General features: G+C 43.1%; 1 protein-coding gene across 1 annotated transcript; it reads right to left on the reverse strand.

Moving 5' to 3' along the window:
- Positions 1 to 2,346: 2,346 nt before the first annotated feature.
- On the reverse strand, positions 2,347 to 18,619 carry scarf2 (scavenger receptor class F, member 2). Its single transcript, XM_076151033.1, has 11 exons — positions 17,871 to 18,619; positions 15,180 to 15,238; positions 14,968 to 15,069; positions 14,346 to 14,865; positions 13,674 to 13,892; positions 13,391 to 13,519; positions 12,975 to 13,078; positions 11,925 to 12,039; positions 11,472 to 11,569; positions 6,144 to 6,299; positions 2,347 to 5,302 (listed from the first exon to the last, which is right to left on the reverse strand). Exons 1-11 carry the CDS (start codon positions 17,978 to 17,980, stop codon positions 4,053 to 4,055), a joined length of 2,862 nt encoding a protein of 953 aa, XP_076007148.1. The 5' UTR covers positions 17,981 to 18,619; the 3' UTR covers positions 2,347 to 4,052.
- Positions 18,620 to 18,737: the final 118 nt, after the last annotated feature.

The raw sequence follows: 18,737 nt of genomic DNA on the forward strand, positions 1-18,737 counted from the left end.
CTTTTTCTTTACAAGGAAACTCAGTTACAAGTTCAGAAGTAGCAAAGGAAAGTGTTTTCCCAGAGGTCACTGTCCTCTGGAAACTCTTTCCCTTCATGTTGCTCTCTCTTTAACATTTCATTTGAATAACAAATGAACCATGCTGGCAGTTGTTGCCAAATATATCTAAAATCCTCCAACTTGTAAACACCCCCCCCCCCCCCCCCCCCCCTCTCTCTTTCGATAATCATTAAATTTTGTAACTTTGCTGGCATATCACTTTAATGAGGAGATGCATGTCAATGCAGGTCTGCTTAAGTAACCTGGAGTTCACACAATTTCAGCTACATTTACACATTTAGCCGATAACGTGATGCTGTTTGGGGCGGATCAGTTGCCTGATACCTGATGCTGTGTCTCAACCTTGCTTCAACCATATCATTATCATCACCATCATCATCACCATCCTGCTGCTTGTGGCTTCCACCTTCTTCATTTAGTTGTGCAAAATTTGCTCTGAAAATGGCAAAAATACAGTACATTTGTTTCCATGTGTCCATCCACTGACCCTCTCTTCTGGAAGTGTCTTAAAATAGACTTTTTAGGCATAAACAGATTAAACAACTTGAAAGAAGGAAAATTGTGACTGTCTCACATCTGTTGTTTGATGTGCTTGGGAGAAAAACAAACCTAGAGGAAAAGGCCTTTCAAAATGTTTTTTCTTGGGGAAAAGTTGAAATTGGAATGGAAAGGTCAAATCAGCAAGTCAAAGGTACAAATCCAATATATCAGTGCAAGAGGTCTCTAACCCAGATTCAAGAGTTACAACATCCGTGCAAGCATTCATTACACACATGTACACAGTAAGTAGAACACCATGTCAGCAAAGTAGCATCCAAAACAAAGCCGCTTTGCCATCTGGTTCCAATTACCCATCACATGACCGATCCATCCTTCCTGATATCCACCCATTCATTCTTCTTCACTGCCTTGTGGCCCAGTCCTGGCTATATATCCCTCTTCTTCACCGTTCAAACGAGTGCACATATGCAGCGCGTGATTAACTCCTTAGCACAGAGTTTCCACTGTTTCTGCCCATGAAAGAGGCTCTTGTCCCCCATCCTGTAGGAGCCAAATGAACAGTCCCCTGGTTCCCCTTAGGCTCTTTGAAGAGCCGCCGTGACCGACTGACTCGGTAGGACCCCTGCCTTGTCCCTGCAACTCACAGTCAGAGTCACAGGAAACGGTCAAATATCAATGAACATTGGAAAGAATATGTTTGGAGATACATATGTGTGGCGTGTCATTCAATAAATAATCTTAGCTTCATTGTTATTCTTTTTTGGTTGTTGACTGGGATCCGATGCAGGGACGACCCAAAGGTATCTGCCGAGAAGAGGCCACAGACAGAATAGAATAGAGGAACTATTGTATTTCAGTGAATTAGTATCTGATTACCTCCTTTTCAAATCAAGGAAATAAGGACTGATTTTTAACTTCTTGTTTGAGTATAGCTACATGTATTGCTTTTTTATTCCAAAGAAGTAAATGAGGACATACCAATTCTAATGTCCATACACAAATGAAAATCAAAGTCTCAAAAAACAATGAAAACAGACAAAATATACCTTACAGTTGTTAATGTTTTTGCTGCTTTTCAGGCCCTTTTTTTTTACAAATATGCACTGCTAGCCTGTGACACAGGCACGGGCCAGTCAGATATGCTCACTGAAATTTACCACTTCATAATTACACAATGTTACGGTTTCAGGTATATGCATTTTCTTCATAAGTGGTGTCATGGTAGTATTATACAATCCTTTCTGTGTGTTATTTTTCCCACTGGAGGTAAAAATAACAATCGGAGGGCAGAAGAAGGTTACAGATTTCCTGTGTAGCTATTAATGCCACGTAATTACACTCTGCTTCATGCAGTTAAATGTTACACAAACAATAACATCAACAGAGAACGTAAACTTTACAGGAGGGAAGTACTCTTTTGGTTTGTATCTGAACCCAAAAAAAGCAACGTACAAAAAAAAGACAAAAACAACATGAAAGCCAGTTCATTTACATAAAGAAGAACAAAGGAACTATGAAGGTCATATAAGCACAGCTTACAAAGATAATAAAAAGTACACAATCTATACATGTAGAAAACGTAAAAATAACCAAAGATGAAGAAACTGGCTGTACCTTGATAAAGAAACAAAACACATAATTAGCTATGAGTTTAAAATCTGTGTTCTTCAGCACATAACATGCCGACTGTATCTTAAGCTGCTCTATTCCTTCACCTCTGAGTGCTCTGGCTATCACGCCACAATCCATAGCTTATATGGATTTTCATATGGATTTTGAGTGCTATTTTGAAAATAGCTTCATACCTACAACTAGAATGAAGCCTGTTTTCCTCTTGAGAAACGCAAAGCTTAATTAGTTTTAATTCATTTAGTCCGACACCATTCTTTGGTTTACTGGCTTTAGGAATCAGCATTACACCTCATTCAAGTTGGCAAAGCCCTTCAGGCCATCATTGCTTCTGTTCTGTTAGACTGATCAAAAGGTAAGGAATGTTTTAACACTCCAGGCACTGGTACCATTTAGCCTTTTAGAGTTATGCTATTACAAAACGACACAAAAACAATGCCTTACAGCTTAACATGATGTGATCCTTGAGTGACAAAACATCTGTTGGGCTGTTGGGCTGTTGGGCTAAAATAGCCCAACAGCCAATCCATAGTATTCATGTGGAATGAGAAAAGTCACATGACAGTCTAATGCATCGCTAACAAGGAGCTAAAACACATGCTTGTGCTGTTGAAAATGTGTTTGGCACACAAATATAGTGGACGATTCTGTTCACTGATCTGCCAAGAATGCAAATAACAGACATACATTCGTCCATAATATCATCCTTTGCATTTGATTTACAAGGAAGGTAAGATATGGGCTAATGTTTTCTTTAAATACAGTAGAGGGAAACTGCAGATGTTGCCATATTACAGAGCTAGTAAGTAGTTTAACATGATTTATAGCATAAAGTGAATATGTAGGATAGCGTGGGATTTCATGTTTTGGTTTAGTGGTTTAGCTGATTGAATAAAACATACAGTAAGAGCACATTCTGGTGATTTGGTGTTCGCAGAAGTATGGAAGAAGATGAAAAGAGCCTTTTTTTTGCGGTCAAATATTTTGTTTGGTCTTCCGCAAACCATGTCTGGCAAGGTTGTAGAAGAAAACTCCTTCATTGATTTTAAAGTGTATAAATTTTTATGACGGAAAAGGCTTTGAAGGCAACACAAATACCTGCCTGGTAACACTCATCGACCTGAAATTTGCTCTACAAGCAAGAATGACAATAATAATTCACTTAACACAAAGGAGAGAGATTGTTTGATCAAAAAGCTGTTACCTAAGAAATGAAAAGGCCCTCAGCAAAGAGAAGCCTTAACATCACCAATTTTTATGATGTCTACTTCATGTTTGCCTACATACGGTGTGGAATGGTCATGAAGTTAAAGCTGGATGAGGGTCCAAAGTAACAATGACAAAAAAATAGCTTGCAATCCTCAGAGGATCTAATTTCCTTGGTGTTTTAGTACCTTTTGTACCTGTGGAGAGCATACATTACAATTAGCTATATTTCAAAACAAATTATGCAATTTTGAAAGCGACTCATATATAAATATAGTGGTGGAGATACTGTGAAGGACTGGAGATGAATGAACTATGGATCATGTCTGGATCAGGGTGAATGTCTCACAGTCGTCTCCAGCGTAGCCACAGGTTGTGGTGTGAGATTGATACATACTGTCGTTGCGATACAAAGAGGAATCATGAAATGTACTGAAATACTATGTTGTATAAAAGTCATTTAGCAACTTACCATCAGGACTCAACCGAGCCCTCAGTTTAAAAGTATCTCTGGCTTTGAACTGGTCCTGGAGTCTCAGCACACTCACAGAAAAAGTGTAAATTCCTTGACTGAAAAAACGACGAGTTTCAGCTTCCAGCAAAGCCACTTCAATGTTTTACAACGCAAACTTTGGCATATGTTTTTGTACAATATGCTATTTCACTATCTGTGGTGGCATGATGGCTGTCTTTTGCTGGGGTGTTTTATTTTCGGCACTATCCAATGTACCATCCTTTCCTTTCTTCCTGGGTGGCTTTTTAATGGGAGTCTTCTTTGGTGTAGCATCCAACGTGGGTTCTCCTGCCCTCGAGCCGTTCAAGTCCTGCTTCTCCGGGCTCTTGGCTTCAGCATTCCCAGGGTCAGAGGTGATGGGTGCCACCATCTTCTGGAGGCTACTTGAAGTAGGCAGCAGGGGTTTGGTGGAGCCCTGCTGGCCCAAACCAGTGGAGGGGGTCCGCTTGGCTTTCTGAGGGGGTGTAGGCTTCTCCCTGTTGCTCTTTGGTGTGGAGAGACCATTTGTTTTTATAAGGCCTGTCCCCTCGTTCCTGTTGATGCTTTGGGTTTTCTCCTTGAGCTGTGCAGCAAGGAGTGTGGCAGCCTCAGAGTTCATGTGAGGATGGATGACCATGGGGCTCTTGGGCGCCTCCTTTGGCGACTCTATCGGACTGTCTGAGCTCTTCTTTTCAGAAGAGGAGCTGTGGAAGTTGCTAATCTTCTTGAGAGCATTCTGAACCACACCATTAATGTGCTCCAAGTGACTGGGACTGCTGTGCTCCTCCCCAGACTTCTTACCTCGCAGAGGTTTGTGCTTGCCGGGGGAGCTGTTCACATCCGCCTCCTTCCCCTCTGGGCTCTTCTGCTGCTCGCGACTCTTCTCCTTGGCCTGCTCCTTCATTTTCTGACGTTCCTCACTCCTGGCTGAGCCATCACTGGAGCTCCTCTCCTTTTTTTTTGGCACTGTAAGCACCTTTATCCCCCCCTGTCCCAGCTGCTCTGGCTGGGGAGACCCTGGAGTATTTCCATGGATCCACGACACCTTTGGTTTAGTGGACGGGTCTGGTGGGCGTGGTTTGGGCTTACCAGGTGAAGGTGGTGGTTTTCCATTACGCTTGACCTCTGGGGTAGGAGTGCCATCCCCATCTTTGGCGATGCCCTCATCCTCCTTGGAGTGCTTAGAGAGGCGAGCAATGCGGGCATAGAGGGCTCCAATGGCGGACTCAGAGCCACTGGTGGAGCCTTCACTGTCAGATGACTTGAGCAATGGCTGCTCACTCCCCTCTGGTTTTGTGATGCTGGTGTCTTTGAGGGAGGTGTATTCCCCTGCATCTTCCTCATTAGGGGAAGCAGCTGGTTTCTCTGCTGTGGGGCTGGGACTATGCTTCTCTTTGGTTTCACTCACTGATTCTGTGGATTATTGGCACATTGACAGCAATTAGTCTATCCTGTTAAATACTCAGATACAAATGAAATATACATATTAAATGTAAATTTGCGTGAACTAGTCATTTGTGTAGCTTGTATTGACCTACAGGTATTGAACATAAATACAGAAACAAGCATATCAGTAACAGATGCATATGCTTGTCTGTCACAAAGCAGCGCTCTCATCTAACACATATAATTAAAGGGCTGACATCTGTACAGTTAAATTTGCCAACCTAGTGTATCTTCACTGACTTTGAACTTTCTTTGATACAACAGATACAATCGGTCCCAGCACTCATAAAGACAATACAACCTAAAGTAACCTACTGAGACCAGCTGGACTCCATCCAAAAATAAAGCTATTTCAGACAAAAAAAACAAAATAAAACCTAACCTGAATGAAAAGCTGAAAAGAAACTGAGGGAAAGGGTGTTTTCCACTAAGCTCCAAGGAGTGAGTCACACTTTGGAATTGAGCCATGTGCTGACTTGACTGTTCCATTTCCTGTTTATCCTCCCTTAGTCTCCAAGTGCAAACCTGGGCTCTTGATGGCATGTGATAAGGAGTGAACTATCTCCTTAATGAGATTTGCAGAAGTTTGTGAGTCACTGCATGGACACACTGGGGACCCTGACTTCTCCTTACACTCCTTTGGAACAGAGACGTGATTCTCATGTACATGTGTGTGTGTGTGTGTGTGTGTATGTGTGTGTGTGTGGAGTGAGATAGAGAGAGACGATAAAGTCCCCTGCACCAAAAATATATTCATGTGAGTCATTCCAGATTACGAAAATGTTTAGGCTCTTGTCTAATGACTCACCTTCATGGGGCACACAGTAAACTGGACCCTCATCTCCACTCTCAAAGGAAGAGAAAGACTCCTGGGAGGACCATGAGGAGGGTGAGGGCTGGTCGGCCACTGAAGGGGGCTCGATGAAGCTGCAGTTGAAGGTGTTCTCGGGGTCATGGTGCGCTACTGAGAACACAAACAAATACAGAAGGCGAGAGAGGTCAGTCAGGGGGGTTTGGACCATGTTACAAGAAAAACAGTCTGCTCTTATTCACAGCTGCAACAAAGTTGTCACAAGTCTTGGTTTAATTAAGTCTTTTGGGTTTGCACTCAGTTTATTGGTTTTACATGGATGTGAACAGTAGTTTGGACGTTATGGATTTTGTAAAGCTAATCTGGTTATTTTTATTTTTAGACACAACCATACGGTCAGCGTTTCTGCGTGTTACGTGTTTCATGAACTGCCAAATGACTCATTTAACAATGTTTTTGACTATTTTTATTTTCCCTGCAATTGTACTTCCATCAGAGGAATTAAACCAGGCATTATAATGCATTAAAACTATAACTGATGGGTTACCAGTTCTTCAATGTCATAAGAGATCAATAATGAGGACACAGAGCCAGAGATGCTCAGCTTCACACGCAGAGCAGAAGAGTCAAAAGTGAAGATTTGTGTGTAGGTTTGGCTCACGACGTCGTCTGCCAACATTACCAAGGCAACTATGGCCACATTAGCTAACCCTGAGAGACTCAATAAATGACGGAATGCTTCATCAACAGTGAAAATTAAATCAAAGTAAAATGAATATACAACATAATGTATTTAAATGAGTCTGTAGTCAGGCAGGCTGCCAACATGACAGTAATGAACAACTTTCCAATATCTGATGTATTAATAAACATCATCATCGTCAATTTTGTAGTTATGTACCGGTTGTACTAAAACGCATCCACAGATGGGCTCTCTATAGCTCTTCCTGCACTGAATACACTCCCTAACCAATATGTAGGTCAGGTCATCTTCCCCTCTCTCTCCCTCTCTCTCTCTCTCTCTCTCTCTCTCTCTCTCTCTCTCTCTCTTCTCCCTCCTTTTTTGATATTGCTGCAATCTGCTGACCCTTCACTTTAAGGACAGCTGTGGTTTTGGGAGGATGCATGCGGCTGATCTTCGCATCTGGCATGGACAGTGAAGTTTTGGCCTAAACTGTGCACTGGGCGTTAACTTGACATGACCAACCACATCAGATGCTGCTGTTCACATGCCCAATGACACATGGGCCCAGTCGTTTGTTTAGCCCTTAGATAAACCCTCTGTGGAAGGAATCCCCTAACTGTACCAGGACTGTGGCCAGGAATAAATCTGTACTCTTTTGCTGTTGTTGTCTGACTTAGGATAAGATAAGAACTCCATCGACAGACCTTTGTAGACTAGCAATAAGAATAAGAATAAGAATAAGAATAAGAATAAGAATAAGAATAAGAATAAGAATAAGAATAAGAATAAGAATAAGAATAAGAATAAGACTAAGAATAAGAATAAGAATAAGAATAAGATTGAGAATGAGAATAAGAATAAGAATAAGAATAAGAATGAAAAGAAAATTGTAACGAGGAAACACAAAATGAAAGCGTATAGTAAGAGACAATAATGATTATGATGTATCTAATGGTTTAAGACTGGCCAATCAGTGCACCCGATCTTGAGTTTGAACAGTCAATCAAATCCACTGTAGCATTCGGACCCTGACACATTCTATGAAAACATGGCAAAAACATGGCAACCGTGGCAAGCGGGAGGTTCGGTAGTGCATCTGAGGACAAATGCGAGGGAAATTCTGCAAACCATATTAGGAAACCAGAAATGTATGATGGATATTGTGTCAAGATGACAGATGTGATGCAACAAGAAAAGTATATGCATGCATACACTTTTTCACTTTTGCAAAGTTATAAATATATGTAAGTTTTGTGTTCTGAAAACACAAATACAGATCTGAAAGGGTATGTATTAGTGATTGATTGGGCTCCTGAATGCAAGTAATAAAGATGTTTACTTATATACTAAGTAATTCATTCATTCATTCATTCATTCATTCATTCATTCATTCGTTTAGCTCTGGTTCGGTCCAATGGACACTCTGCTTTGGTCAACAAACCTCCTGTGAAGAAATATTTAGTTCTTCAACCTACTACTGTATCCCATGTTTTCTAAACCAACATAAGCCAGTCTTACATCCACTATACATATAATCAATTGCGCAAGTACTTAAACAGAAAAAGGAAGACTTAGAGTGCTTTGTCTATGCATTTGCCCTTGAGCAAGACCAAGATCCTTAATGTGCTGCAGCAGAGACTCTGAGGAATGGAGGAATGCAGAACAGCGAACATATGCAAAGACTTCAGTTAAGTTAGTCAACAAGACAACACATGGGCATTTTGCAACATTAGCTGTATGAAATGGTGAACAACTGGTGCCCTCGAGAGCTGTTCCCTCCAGACTGAAAGTCTAGCGGGGCGGATTGTTCTGCAGACTGGACGCCACAGTGATCCCTCCCTACATGGAGGCCAATGCACAACAGGGCATTATTGACACGTCCCAGCTGCAAAGCTAAAGCACCACAGTTGTTCAGTGGGGGCCTGCCTTTGCAAACACGGGGCTATAGCGGCACTGTAGAAGAGTGATAACCTGGGGATCAGGACACTGCTAATGATTTTACCGAGGATAGAAAGGTAGAGCAGAGCAACACAAGATGGTTCTTTTTGCTCCTTCAGATTTAAAAATGGCGCTTTCAAAATAAACCTGTTCCATGCCTTCTCCCTGCCCTTGGCCCCTGATGCCTGATGTCACTTGGTGAGAGACTAGCAGCGTCTTGCGGCCAAACTGCACCAACTTTTCCAGTTGAGTTTCAGGCACTTTGTTGTGAAAATCTATGCTACTAGGCACCCGCTCTGGCACCGGCACCAGCAACATGTCTACGGCAAAACACTAGAGTTAAGTCCTGCATCTGGCCCAGCAGTAAAGAGCTGCACATGGAAAGTGATTGAAACATCTTCAATAGCAGCTGATCTTTGCAAATGTGTTGATCTTGATTCCTGCACTTAAGTTGAGCAGTTGTTTGATCAACTGATGGAAGATTCTTGTTGTAGATGTCTGTAATTGCAGAGTGTAGCAGAATGTTGCTGTAAATAGGTTTGCAGGGGCCAGTCCATCGTTGCTATACAAATAAATGATAAAATGCAGATGGTGCTGCTCTCATACTGGGAAAGCACAGAGAGGACAGATGTGATGTTTAGTGTGAGGAATAAATATCTTTACAACGGAATGATACAAACATGCAGCCTTGGTTTTGGCCAAATGGGACTATGTGACAGTGGCTCACTATGCTCAATAATGAGACCTGAATGTCCTCCTTCCTTTCTCCCCTGGTCCTTTTTTCCTTATGTCTGCCACATCTGTTGCCACTGACCCTGGTGTGGATAAATCACAGTTCTGACACAGGCTGGGGTAAATTTGACCACTTCCTGTTTCCAGCCCCATTGGGCCCCCTCTGGAATGTGTGTGTGCAGAACTGTGTAGCCCCAGTCAAAGTTAGAGTTTCAAAACGTTGGTAAGCCGCGCTACTGTGGTTAGGCCACCAGAAAGCAAAGGAACAACAATCAGGACGGCACAAAGCAGGACGGAGGCAGACACTGACAAATTGTAATGAGTTTGACTGCGTCTGTTCATAAAGTGAATTAGGATAAGGTTGTCTGTTGCCTGAACAGACAGAAAGATCAATTTGAAAACACTAAAAGTGGATTTGTGCTCTTTGCTTTCAGTGTAAACACCTCTCAGCATCTTTCAAAAAGCATTTGACTATTGTACAGTAATGTTGCATGTTATGCATCATCCGCCCTGCTGAAGTAGAGCTGTGTACAACAAATAAGCGTCCCAACGTCCCAAAGAGTGACGCCAAAGACAGCTCTGTCCCTGCATTGTATTTTGACGCGGTTGTAATGGAGACAAATTCAGGCTTAAATAATCAGATGGATTACGGAGAAAGCACATGGTGCTCAGACATGGAAAGGAAACCAGGTCATGGTGGTTAACTCCTTCCACACCACAGTGATTTCCAGCAGCTTCTTTCATCATTACCATGCTTCATAATGAGATTAAGAGACTCTACAACACAGTGGGTTGAGCCCTAAAAGTCATCACTATATTTTATCAGTCTAGTTTAGCTAAACTTTCATCATCTTTGTTCGCAACTGAATACATTTGAAGCACATTTTAAACAACTAGGCTCCTCCACACATCTATATGAAACATCTTCTAATGTCTTCCCTGTGAAAACAACTTCCTATTTCCAGCTGATGCAAACGTTTAAAGTTCCACAGAAACATTTGAGGAAGTACAAAAATATGATGACATTTCACCAACATCATTGCATCATTTATCATGAAGAAAATGAGTGTTACAGCGTATTCAGGAAGAGTAACACAACCATATACAGTCTGGTCAACATAAAAAAGCGCAATCTTTACATTATGTCAGGATGTGAAGGGCGATTCTTCAACACTATAAGCTTAAACAGGAGCAGCCATGTTAGTAGTGTGTTGAGGTTTGTAAGATACGCTCTGCTTATCTGGACGGGCACACTTTAAGAGAGCCTCAGGTCACAGACAGAACCATCACAGCCCACGGGACCTCCGCGTGGAGCAGCAGCTCAGCGTCCACCCAAACAGTGCGGCCTTTGATAGAGCGTCACTCACCACCACCTGGGCCCCCAGACAACCATCAGCCTTCTTTTAATAACACAGCCTCCTCCTCCTCCTTCCCCAAGACATTTTTTTTGGGGGGGAAGAAGAGATGGAAACGAGTAAAGAAAAGGGGAAGAAAAAGCCCCAGTTTAAAGTTGTAATAATATGAACACATGGCATTTTAGGGCGCCAAGAATAATAAGGGGCTCTAAAACCAGTGCATTCCTTTCAAATGAAACCCCACACTCGCCTGGCAGCCACCATACACTTTTCAACCCTATCCATCACTTTACAGACAGACAAAGGTAGCGATGGAGAAAAACACTCCGTCTGTCATTCATTGCTGTCACTGTTGACAGCAAAGGGAATTTAAAAGCACAGATAGTCGCTGAAACCACCATTAATACATTTTCTTTGTGACACCTGTATAGCATATGAAGATAACCACCACTTCATTCATGACCTTTGTGTGATTACTCATGACTATTAATAACACTAAGAAGAGTCCAACTTCAGCAGATTATGTTGTACAAGCACCAGAGGGGTAGATTGCATAAAATCCAGCAGCTCCTGGCAGCACTGCAGTAGGATATGAGAAAGTGTTTTGGGGCTTACCGACTACTTTGGGTAGTTTCTGTCTCCTCAGTGGAATACGGGGGAGTTTAGTGCTGATTCGGCTGAATCGTCCACACAGGATCCGCTTGGCTTTTTTGCTGTTGGTAGAGTTGTCTTGGTTAGGACTGAAAAGGGATGACGCCATGGAAATTAAAATGAATCATTCAAAAGAGGAATATTAAACGTGGCCCCGTGCTTCATCCTGGGAGCTTAGGAGTTACTAAGCATTGCTACTCAAACTGTAATGTCAATATTTAAAGCTACTTGAAAATCCAATTTATATGCATTTATTCCTTTAACCCTGTGGTACCTATGAACCAGAGGAAAAAAGAAAATATTTCCCCATATTAGAATATGGATAAGCTGTTTTGTGACCAGGCCAAGGCGCCTTCCAGGGAAACCCAAGACCTCATGGCCCACCGCCGTGCAAGGCGTCACCTATCTGTCACTCACTTGTGGTCGTCTTTGTGTCGACAGAGGCAGCAGCAGCACAGCAGCGAGAGGAGGACAATCAGTAAAAAGGAGACCAGTGTTCCGGCCGCAATCACACCCATCCGCTGGTTGGGCTCTGAAAGACGAGATGCAGAGAATTCTGGGTGTGCCACACGGGTGCAGTGAGACTCTTTTGTCCTCTTACATCACTTATACTAGAAATAATAAAACTATATCACAGTATCTATATGACTTATTTCATTGCTTTTTTGTCTCACCATAATTCGCTGCTGATTTATTAGCACCGCTGCCTCAAAGTTGGATGCAGCAAGAAGATAATAAGTGCAGAGAACCAAATGTGGATGCCATGACACCAGAAGAGCAGCGAGTCATGAGTTAAAGGGCAGGTAGAGGCGTCACATAAGGCTGAGATGGATGGGTGAGCATCCTGGCCCGTGACATGTTGTCATCGCTCTCTATTCACAGATGGTTGCAGGAAAGGAAATGTGTGACCACTTCCTTTGATATCACTGATCTGAGCAGCTCGTCCACTGGCCGACACCCCTTTTATTCACTATAATAAAAAACAATTTCCTCGCGGCCTTCACCTATCACCTCTTCCTTTCCACGTTTTCTTTTCCACTATTCTACTCTCTGTATCTCTCCTCCGAATACTCTTTTTGTTTCTCTGTCCGCCGCGCTATTTTGTCTTCCTTCCCCACTCTCATTCTCCCGCTCTCTCTTTTCCTCTCTCGCTCTCTGGCTGGACAGGAAGGGAACAGAGCCAAAAAACACAGCCATAAAAAGGACACCAGTCTTGGTCTGGAAACACTATCAAGCCCCCGCTAAGCTAACTCTCTCACTACACACACTGACCTGAATAGATATGTTTGTTGGTGCTTAGTGTTTACAGCCAACTATCAGACATTTAATACACAAGCAGAAATTGCTACTTGGACAGAATAACACAGGGCCTAAATTCTCTGTGCATATGTAGAGCTACTGCCTCAAAACATCCTGTCAAATATAACCACAAGGCTTCATTTGATCAACCAAAGAGAGTTTTCTTACGGAGAAAGCAGGCACCAGACACGGGATCACAGTTCTTGTCGTGGCAAGAGCAGGTTTGGTTGCAGTTCACTCCATACTGACCAGGCTGACAGGTCATGTTGCAGCTTGAGCACAGAAAAGAGAAGAAACACAATGTTGATTCATCATTTCGAGTAAGAGACGGATAAAAACAGCTGGAAAATCAGTAATGTTATACAAAAAGATACGTGTGTGAATTTTAGTTCTCCAGTTCCAGTGTTTCCACTTTTTCAGTACCTATGAAACCACAAAATGCCTCGAAACACAATCACACTCCTTAAATCAAATAAAAGTGTGAGACAAACACAACATTACTGCCACTGGGGCCTTTTCACTGTGCGCCATAGAGCCGCCAAGGGCATAAACATTTTTGGGGTATGAGGTGTCTTATGACTTACTAGGTCCCATAGAAGCCTGGGTCACACAGACACTCTCCGGTGACAACATGACAAACGCCGTTAAAGCAGTGACTGCAGTCGTTCGCGCAGTTCTCGCCGTAGGTGCCGTTTGGGCAGCGCACCTCACACCTACCACACACAGAAAGAATGCTGTGATTACAGTCATTACCAAGGTCGACGAAATGAGTCATGGACTAGCGTTCGAAATGGTATTACAGCAGCTACTAGTTAAAGGGACTGCCACTCTGTTTGTAACTTTAGGAGGGGGGGGGGTGTTCCTTACCTGTCCCCAATCCAGCCGGGGTTACAGTGAGAGCACTTTCCCTGAATGGGGTCACAGTGGTGACCATCTTTACAGGTGGGACACACTTCCTGGCAGTTTTCACCAAAGAATCCCTTGGAGCAGAGCTGATCGCACCGTGTCCCATTCCAGCCTCTGTCGCAGGTGATGCAACGCCCCTCTGTGACCTTACAGGGCTGCTGACCTTTGCAGTGGCCACACCTAAGACCAGCATGGGAACAGAAGAACAGACCTTTACTGACATTCTATTACACGGTGTGAACGATGGGGATCTTTTCACAGTTCAGTACCTTCAACGGTTCAAAGCCAGCTCTGTTCTTTATGGTGTACAGCAACTGTGTATCGTGTGAGAACAGCGTAGTCTGTGCAAGGTAAAGCACTTAACCTCAATTGCTTTCGCATGTTGGCAGATGACTACCGGATAATGTGAATACAAATTCCCACATCTCTCTTTAATATTGCTCGACTGAGTAACATGCTCACATATTTTAAAGGTTATCATCTGCGGCATATATCAAATCTTATTTCCTATCAAAACCACAAACTACACCTTAATATGGATCAGACAGGGGAAGTGAACACAAGGCATCTGTAAAAGTGCATGTTTCCTGTTATTGAAACGCTACATTTGCTCTCTGCCAGGTTTTTTCTCACCTATTCCTGCAGTTTTGTCCATAGAATCCAGCAGGACACGGTTCCCTGCAAAACTTCCCACGGTACCCTGGTGTGCAGGTACACGAGCCGTCTGCTTGGTTGCACTTGCCGTGGACGCACTGACAGTACCTCTCACACCGAGGGCCCCACAGCCTTTCCCGACACTGGCAGCGTCCCGTGAACTGGTCACATGGTGAATTGTTACAGTTACACTGGATCGCACAGTTCCTCCCCGTCCAGCCGGGATTGCACAGGCAGCGCCCTGTCATGGTGTCACACACTGAGTTGATGCTGCAGTAGCAGTTGTTGTTGCACTGGGGACCCCAGACACCCGGGTGACATGTGCATTTGCCTGTCTCTTGGTCACACTTGCCCTTTTGGCATAAGCAGGCATTCTCGCAGTTTGGACCCCAGCGGTTGTGGTTACAGGTACACTCGCCGGTCAGGTCGTCACACTGGCCGTTGGGGTAACAGTGACATTTCCCTTTGCAGTCGGGGCCCCAGAATTGAGGAGGGCACTCTGCAAAAAAGATAGCACTGTAATCAGGAAATACCCCTCATATAGTACAGACCAGGCTTATAAAAGGGTAGAAATGCCAATGATATATTACAAAACCCTTACTGGTGTCACAGCTTGCTCCAAAGTATCCATGACGACAGCGGCATTCATTAGGCCTCACACACACCTCATTCTCCTTGCAGGTGAAGTTTCCCTCACAGAGAGCTTTTGTGGAAAAGAACACGTCAGATTATTCGACTGACTTGCACACAGAGCTGCATGCAGTAATACATGTACGGGTAAAGACACAATCCACCGCTCTGTTAGGTACATACGTGTCACGCATTCGTCCCCGAGCTGCCCCCATCCACCGCAGCACACCAATCCAGACGCCCTGAAAAAGACATTGTCAGATTGAGAATAACATGGAGAAGGAGCAACTAGAGTAGCAATGATAGGGTGACATAAACACATATTAACACCAAACAGAGTTCACGCCCAGCTCAGGACTCGTTTCATCTCGCTACTTTCATTGATGTGGCTGATGCTGGATACGCCAAACATTTAACGCAGCATTGTAAATGACGCCTATGTTCAGCACATGGTAGTGTTTATCTACATGTGGGGATGAGTTCAAGTGTAAATGTGTACTTTGTTAGATAGATACACCTGAACATCTAATGCACAACAACATCCATACATTCAGATGTTCTCCACTGCTTTATATTCAAAGGTGTATTGAATACTTTGTCCCTCTTGTGTATTTTAATGTATTATAATTTGGGTGTTGTTGACGTGCTGTCTAACAAGTTGGTCCAAAAATCTCCCCTAATTTAACTAGGTTGAGATCTGGTGACTGCCAAGGCCATGACATGTGATTGACTTCATTCTTATACACATCAAACAATTCAGCAGGCCCTTGTGTCGTGTAGGTGTGGATATTGTCCTTCCTGAAGGAAACCATGCTTTCGATGCCAATGTTCTAGTAGCATTGTGGTCATGGTGACTAAACATCTAAATAGGTTTTCCCATTGTCCCTCATCATTCTATAATTTCAACCAGTCAGAATCCATGAGGACTACAACCATTGTTGTTATTGTACGAGTTATTGGCATAGCTGTGGAAAACTGGAGTTAAGGACACGAGGAGGAGTGTGAGTATTCAGGGAAGACATTTTGCAGCCAGGTTTTTGAGACTGACAGGAAAGAACGGATGCATCGCCTCTTCCTCCTACGCCTGTGACCTCTGGCGGACCCCCGCAACACATCAGCTTCCCCCAAATGTTTGAAGATGACAGTTTGCACTTTGCAGTTAGTGTACAGTGAGTAAAACGGTATTAATCCTGCCAAACTAGGCACGTGGTAGAGATCATAGGTCTGACCACTGTATGATTTCACTGTGATGAAAGGCAGAGGTTTTTTTTTGTATCGCTGTGTGTGTACTTGACTGAACTTTTTGTATCTGTGCTGCTGACGAACTCAAGCCAATGTGTATTGAGTTGACCCTTATTGACCTTTAACCCACATACAATCCTTGTCTGCACTAGGGAAGAAAGATTACATCCATTGTGCAGTGTGGAACTAACCTACTGTCCTGTTTGTCTTTCATTATTACACAGAGAATGTAACAACTTCCCCTCTTTAATAGCTGCTCTTTCTCACACAGAAACAGGTTTTTCTACATCACACGGCTAAAAGCTCAGACTTTCTAAGACACTCAGAAACAATGAGCGATGAAGGTCTTGTTTAATAGTCAAATCAGGACAAAACTGTTAGTCTCCCCAGACACAGTGTCTGATTTTGTAAGGAAATAAAGGAAATGCTGACTAGTGATGATAAATGCTAAATGCTTCCTTCCATTCATCGTATGAATCAAGTTAAACACAATGACCAAATGGGAAAACAAGTGAGATGTTGAATGCTAAATGAGGTGCAAAATGTCAAGCTCATAATCAGTGTATGGGTGATGAATATGGTACACATGGTAAACTTCTCATCAGAATCCATGTGATTATGTGAGAAATTCCACAGTAAAGGTGAAGCAATTGCTCCTATTTGCTTCATATCTGTGCCTGATACTGTACATGCAGAATGAGACTTATAAGATAAACTAGTTCAGCTTTCAGTGAGGTCAAGCATCCTTACAGACACAACAGACCCTGTAGGATGAGCACATGGTTTCTGTCACATGTATATAGTCCGACTGCATGTTCAGGGTTTCTCATCTAGCTGATTCCGAAATCTTGGAATTTTTGGTTTGTCTGAATCCCTTGGATGCCTCAGTCAGTAATTGTGCAGCTAACCTCCTTGATGTCTAGAAAAGGTTGGACATCATAAGCTTTGGCAACAGAAAAGGACTTTGAATTCACAGCCATTTCTTTAGAATGTTCTGCATCACTAACGATATTATCTTTAAGTGCCACGAAGGCTCAAAGGAAAATGAGAGCGCCCCCTATAACATCGAAGCGAACAGCAGGATCCAGATGTACACATCTGGATGGCTGCTTTCTTCAATGGACTCCTCCTCCTCCTCCTCCTCCTGCTACGGTGAACACGTTATGCACAATAAAGCGTTAAAAGTAAAGTCACTTGTTGGAAATAACGGTGATCCCTGAGGCGAAAACAAAACAAAACAACCCGTTTGAGTATGAAATCTGCATTTGGGGATCATATCTGTGAGATCCGCTACTCGTGTATGTGCAGCGCTGCAAAAACATGCTCGACTTAACAAGCTGTGTAGAGAACTCTGTATTCATTTATTGGTTTTGTCTAACACATTAAAAAGAGATCTGTTATACATATTGGAGGCTTGTTTCCCAAACAATTCCGATCCAGACCGGATTACTTTCAGAGAAAAAGTGTCCATATCTGCGCGGAGGAATATCACACTATAGGAAACTTTTTAATGTGCGTATTTCCAATGTGAACGGCTGAATCACTCATTATTCCTCTCGAATCCATCTGCTTGATTAAAAGGCGCGGTACAACTGTGTGAACTTGTTTGTTTTGCAATATAATTATGCTTACCCGGGAACTTTGCATACATTCCTGCCTTTGGGATTGAGTTCTTGGCTAAAAGTGGAGCAGAAAAACACACAAACCAGCGCAACAACAGCAAAAGAGTTGTTCAGTTCCATTGTCCAAGCAGCAGCATCCTTCTACACTCCTGTCTGACTCCACATTCCCACTCTGCTATTCACTGGATTTCAAACAACTCCACTTTGGTCCACGCACATTATCCAAGTGATGATCAATTGAAGATTTTATAATCAAATCCTGATCGGGATAGTGAGGTGGAAAGTGCTGCGGCTGCCACCTACGCCATCGACAAACTCCACAGATGAAAAAGTGCACAGCAGCGACACAAACCTCAGGAGCCCAGCGGGGGGAAAAGAGTCATAAAGCACTAACTTCAACTTGAAAAACAAAAACAAAAGTTGTCTTCATGAATTATCTTCTCTTTGCAATGCGCCATTAAATCCACGAAAGTTTGTGAAAGACGCCATCACGAAAAGCGGATGTGTCCAAACATTCCATAATGAAGAAAAAACATATGTAGCTATGTCCTCCGCCCGCAGCGTAATGTAGAATATGATAATCTTCCTCTAAACGGTGTAACAGTGAGGCGTTATGGGGATTCTTCTCCCTCTTTGGCTGTGTTAACCAGCAGCTTCATCCGTCACTTTTGTCCTCCTGCGCTCTCAGGAGTGGCAGGAGGGAAATTCCTGATTTGTTACTCTATCTTTGGCTTTGTGCGCCATGTGTGCGCCACCACATCTACAGCAGCACGCAGGCCTGCAGAGCTACACAGGCTCCTAATGGCCTCCATGGTTATACCTCAAGGACTGTATCACACGTACCAAACTATAAAATAATATTGACACAAAAGAGAGG

Source organism: Genypterus blacodes, unplaced genomic scaffold, assembly GCF_046128005.1.
Source record: "Genypterus blacodes isolate CSIRO-AG114 ecotype Tasmania unplaced genomic scaffold, CSIRO-AGI_Gbla_v1 ptg000053l_1, whole genome shotgun sequence".
Classification (NCBI taxonomy): domain Eukaryota; kingdom Metazoa; phylum Chordata; class Actinopteri; order Ophidiiformes; family Ophidiidae; genus Genypterus; species Genypterus blacodes.

Excerpts from the sequence above, each read along its gene's own strand:
- scarf2 (XM_076151033.1), bottom strand. The coding sequence starts at position 17,980 with ATGGAACTGAACAACTCTTTTGCTGTTGTTGCGCTGGTTTGTGTGTTT. Across the intron at positions 12,040-12,974 it reads GTCTGGTGCCTGCTTTCTCC|AGCCCAACCAGCGGATGGGT; the intron begins GTAAGAAAACTC and ends CTCGTCTTTCAG. Across the intron at positions 11,570-11,924 it reads CGACACAAAGACGACCACAA|CAAAAAAGCCAAGCGGATCC; the intron begins GTGAGTGACAGA and ends CTCTACCAACAG.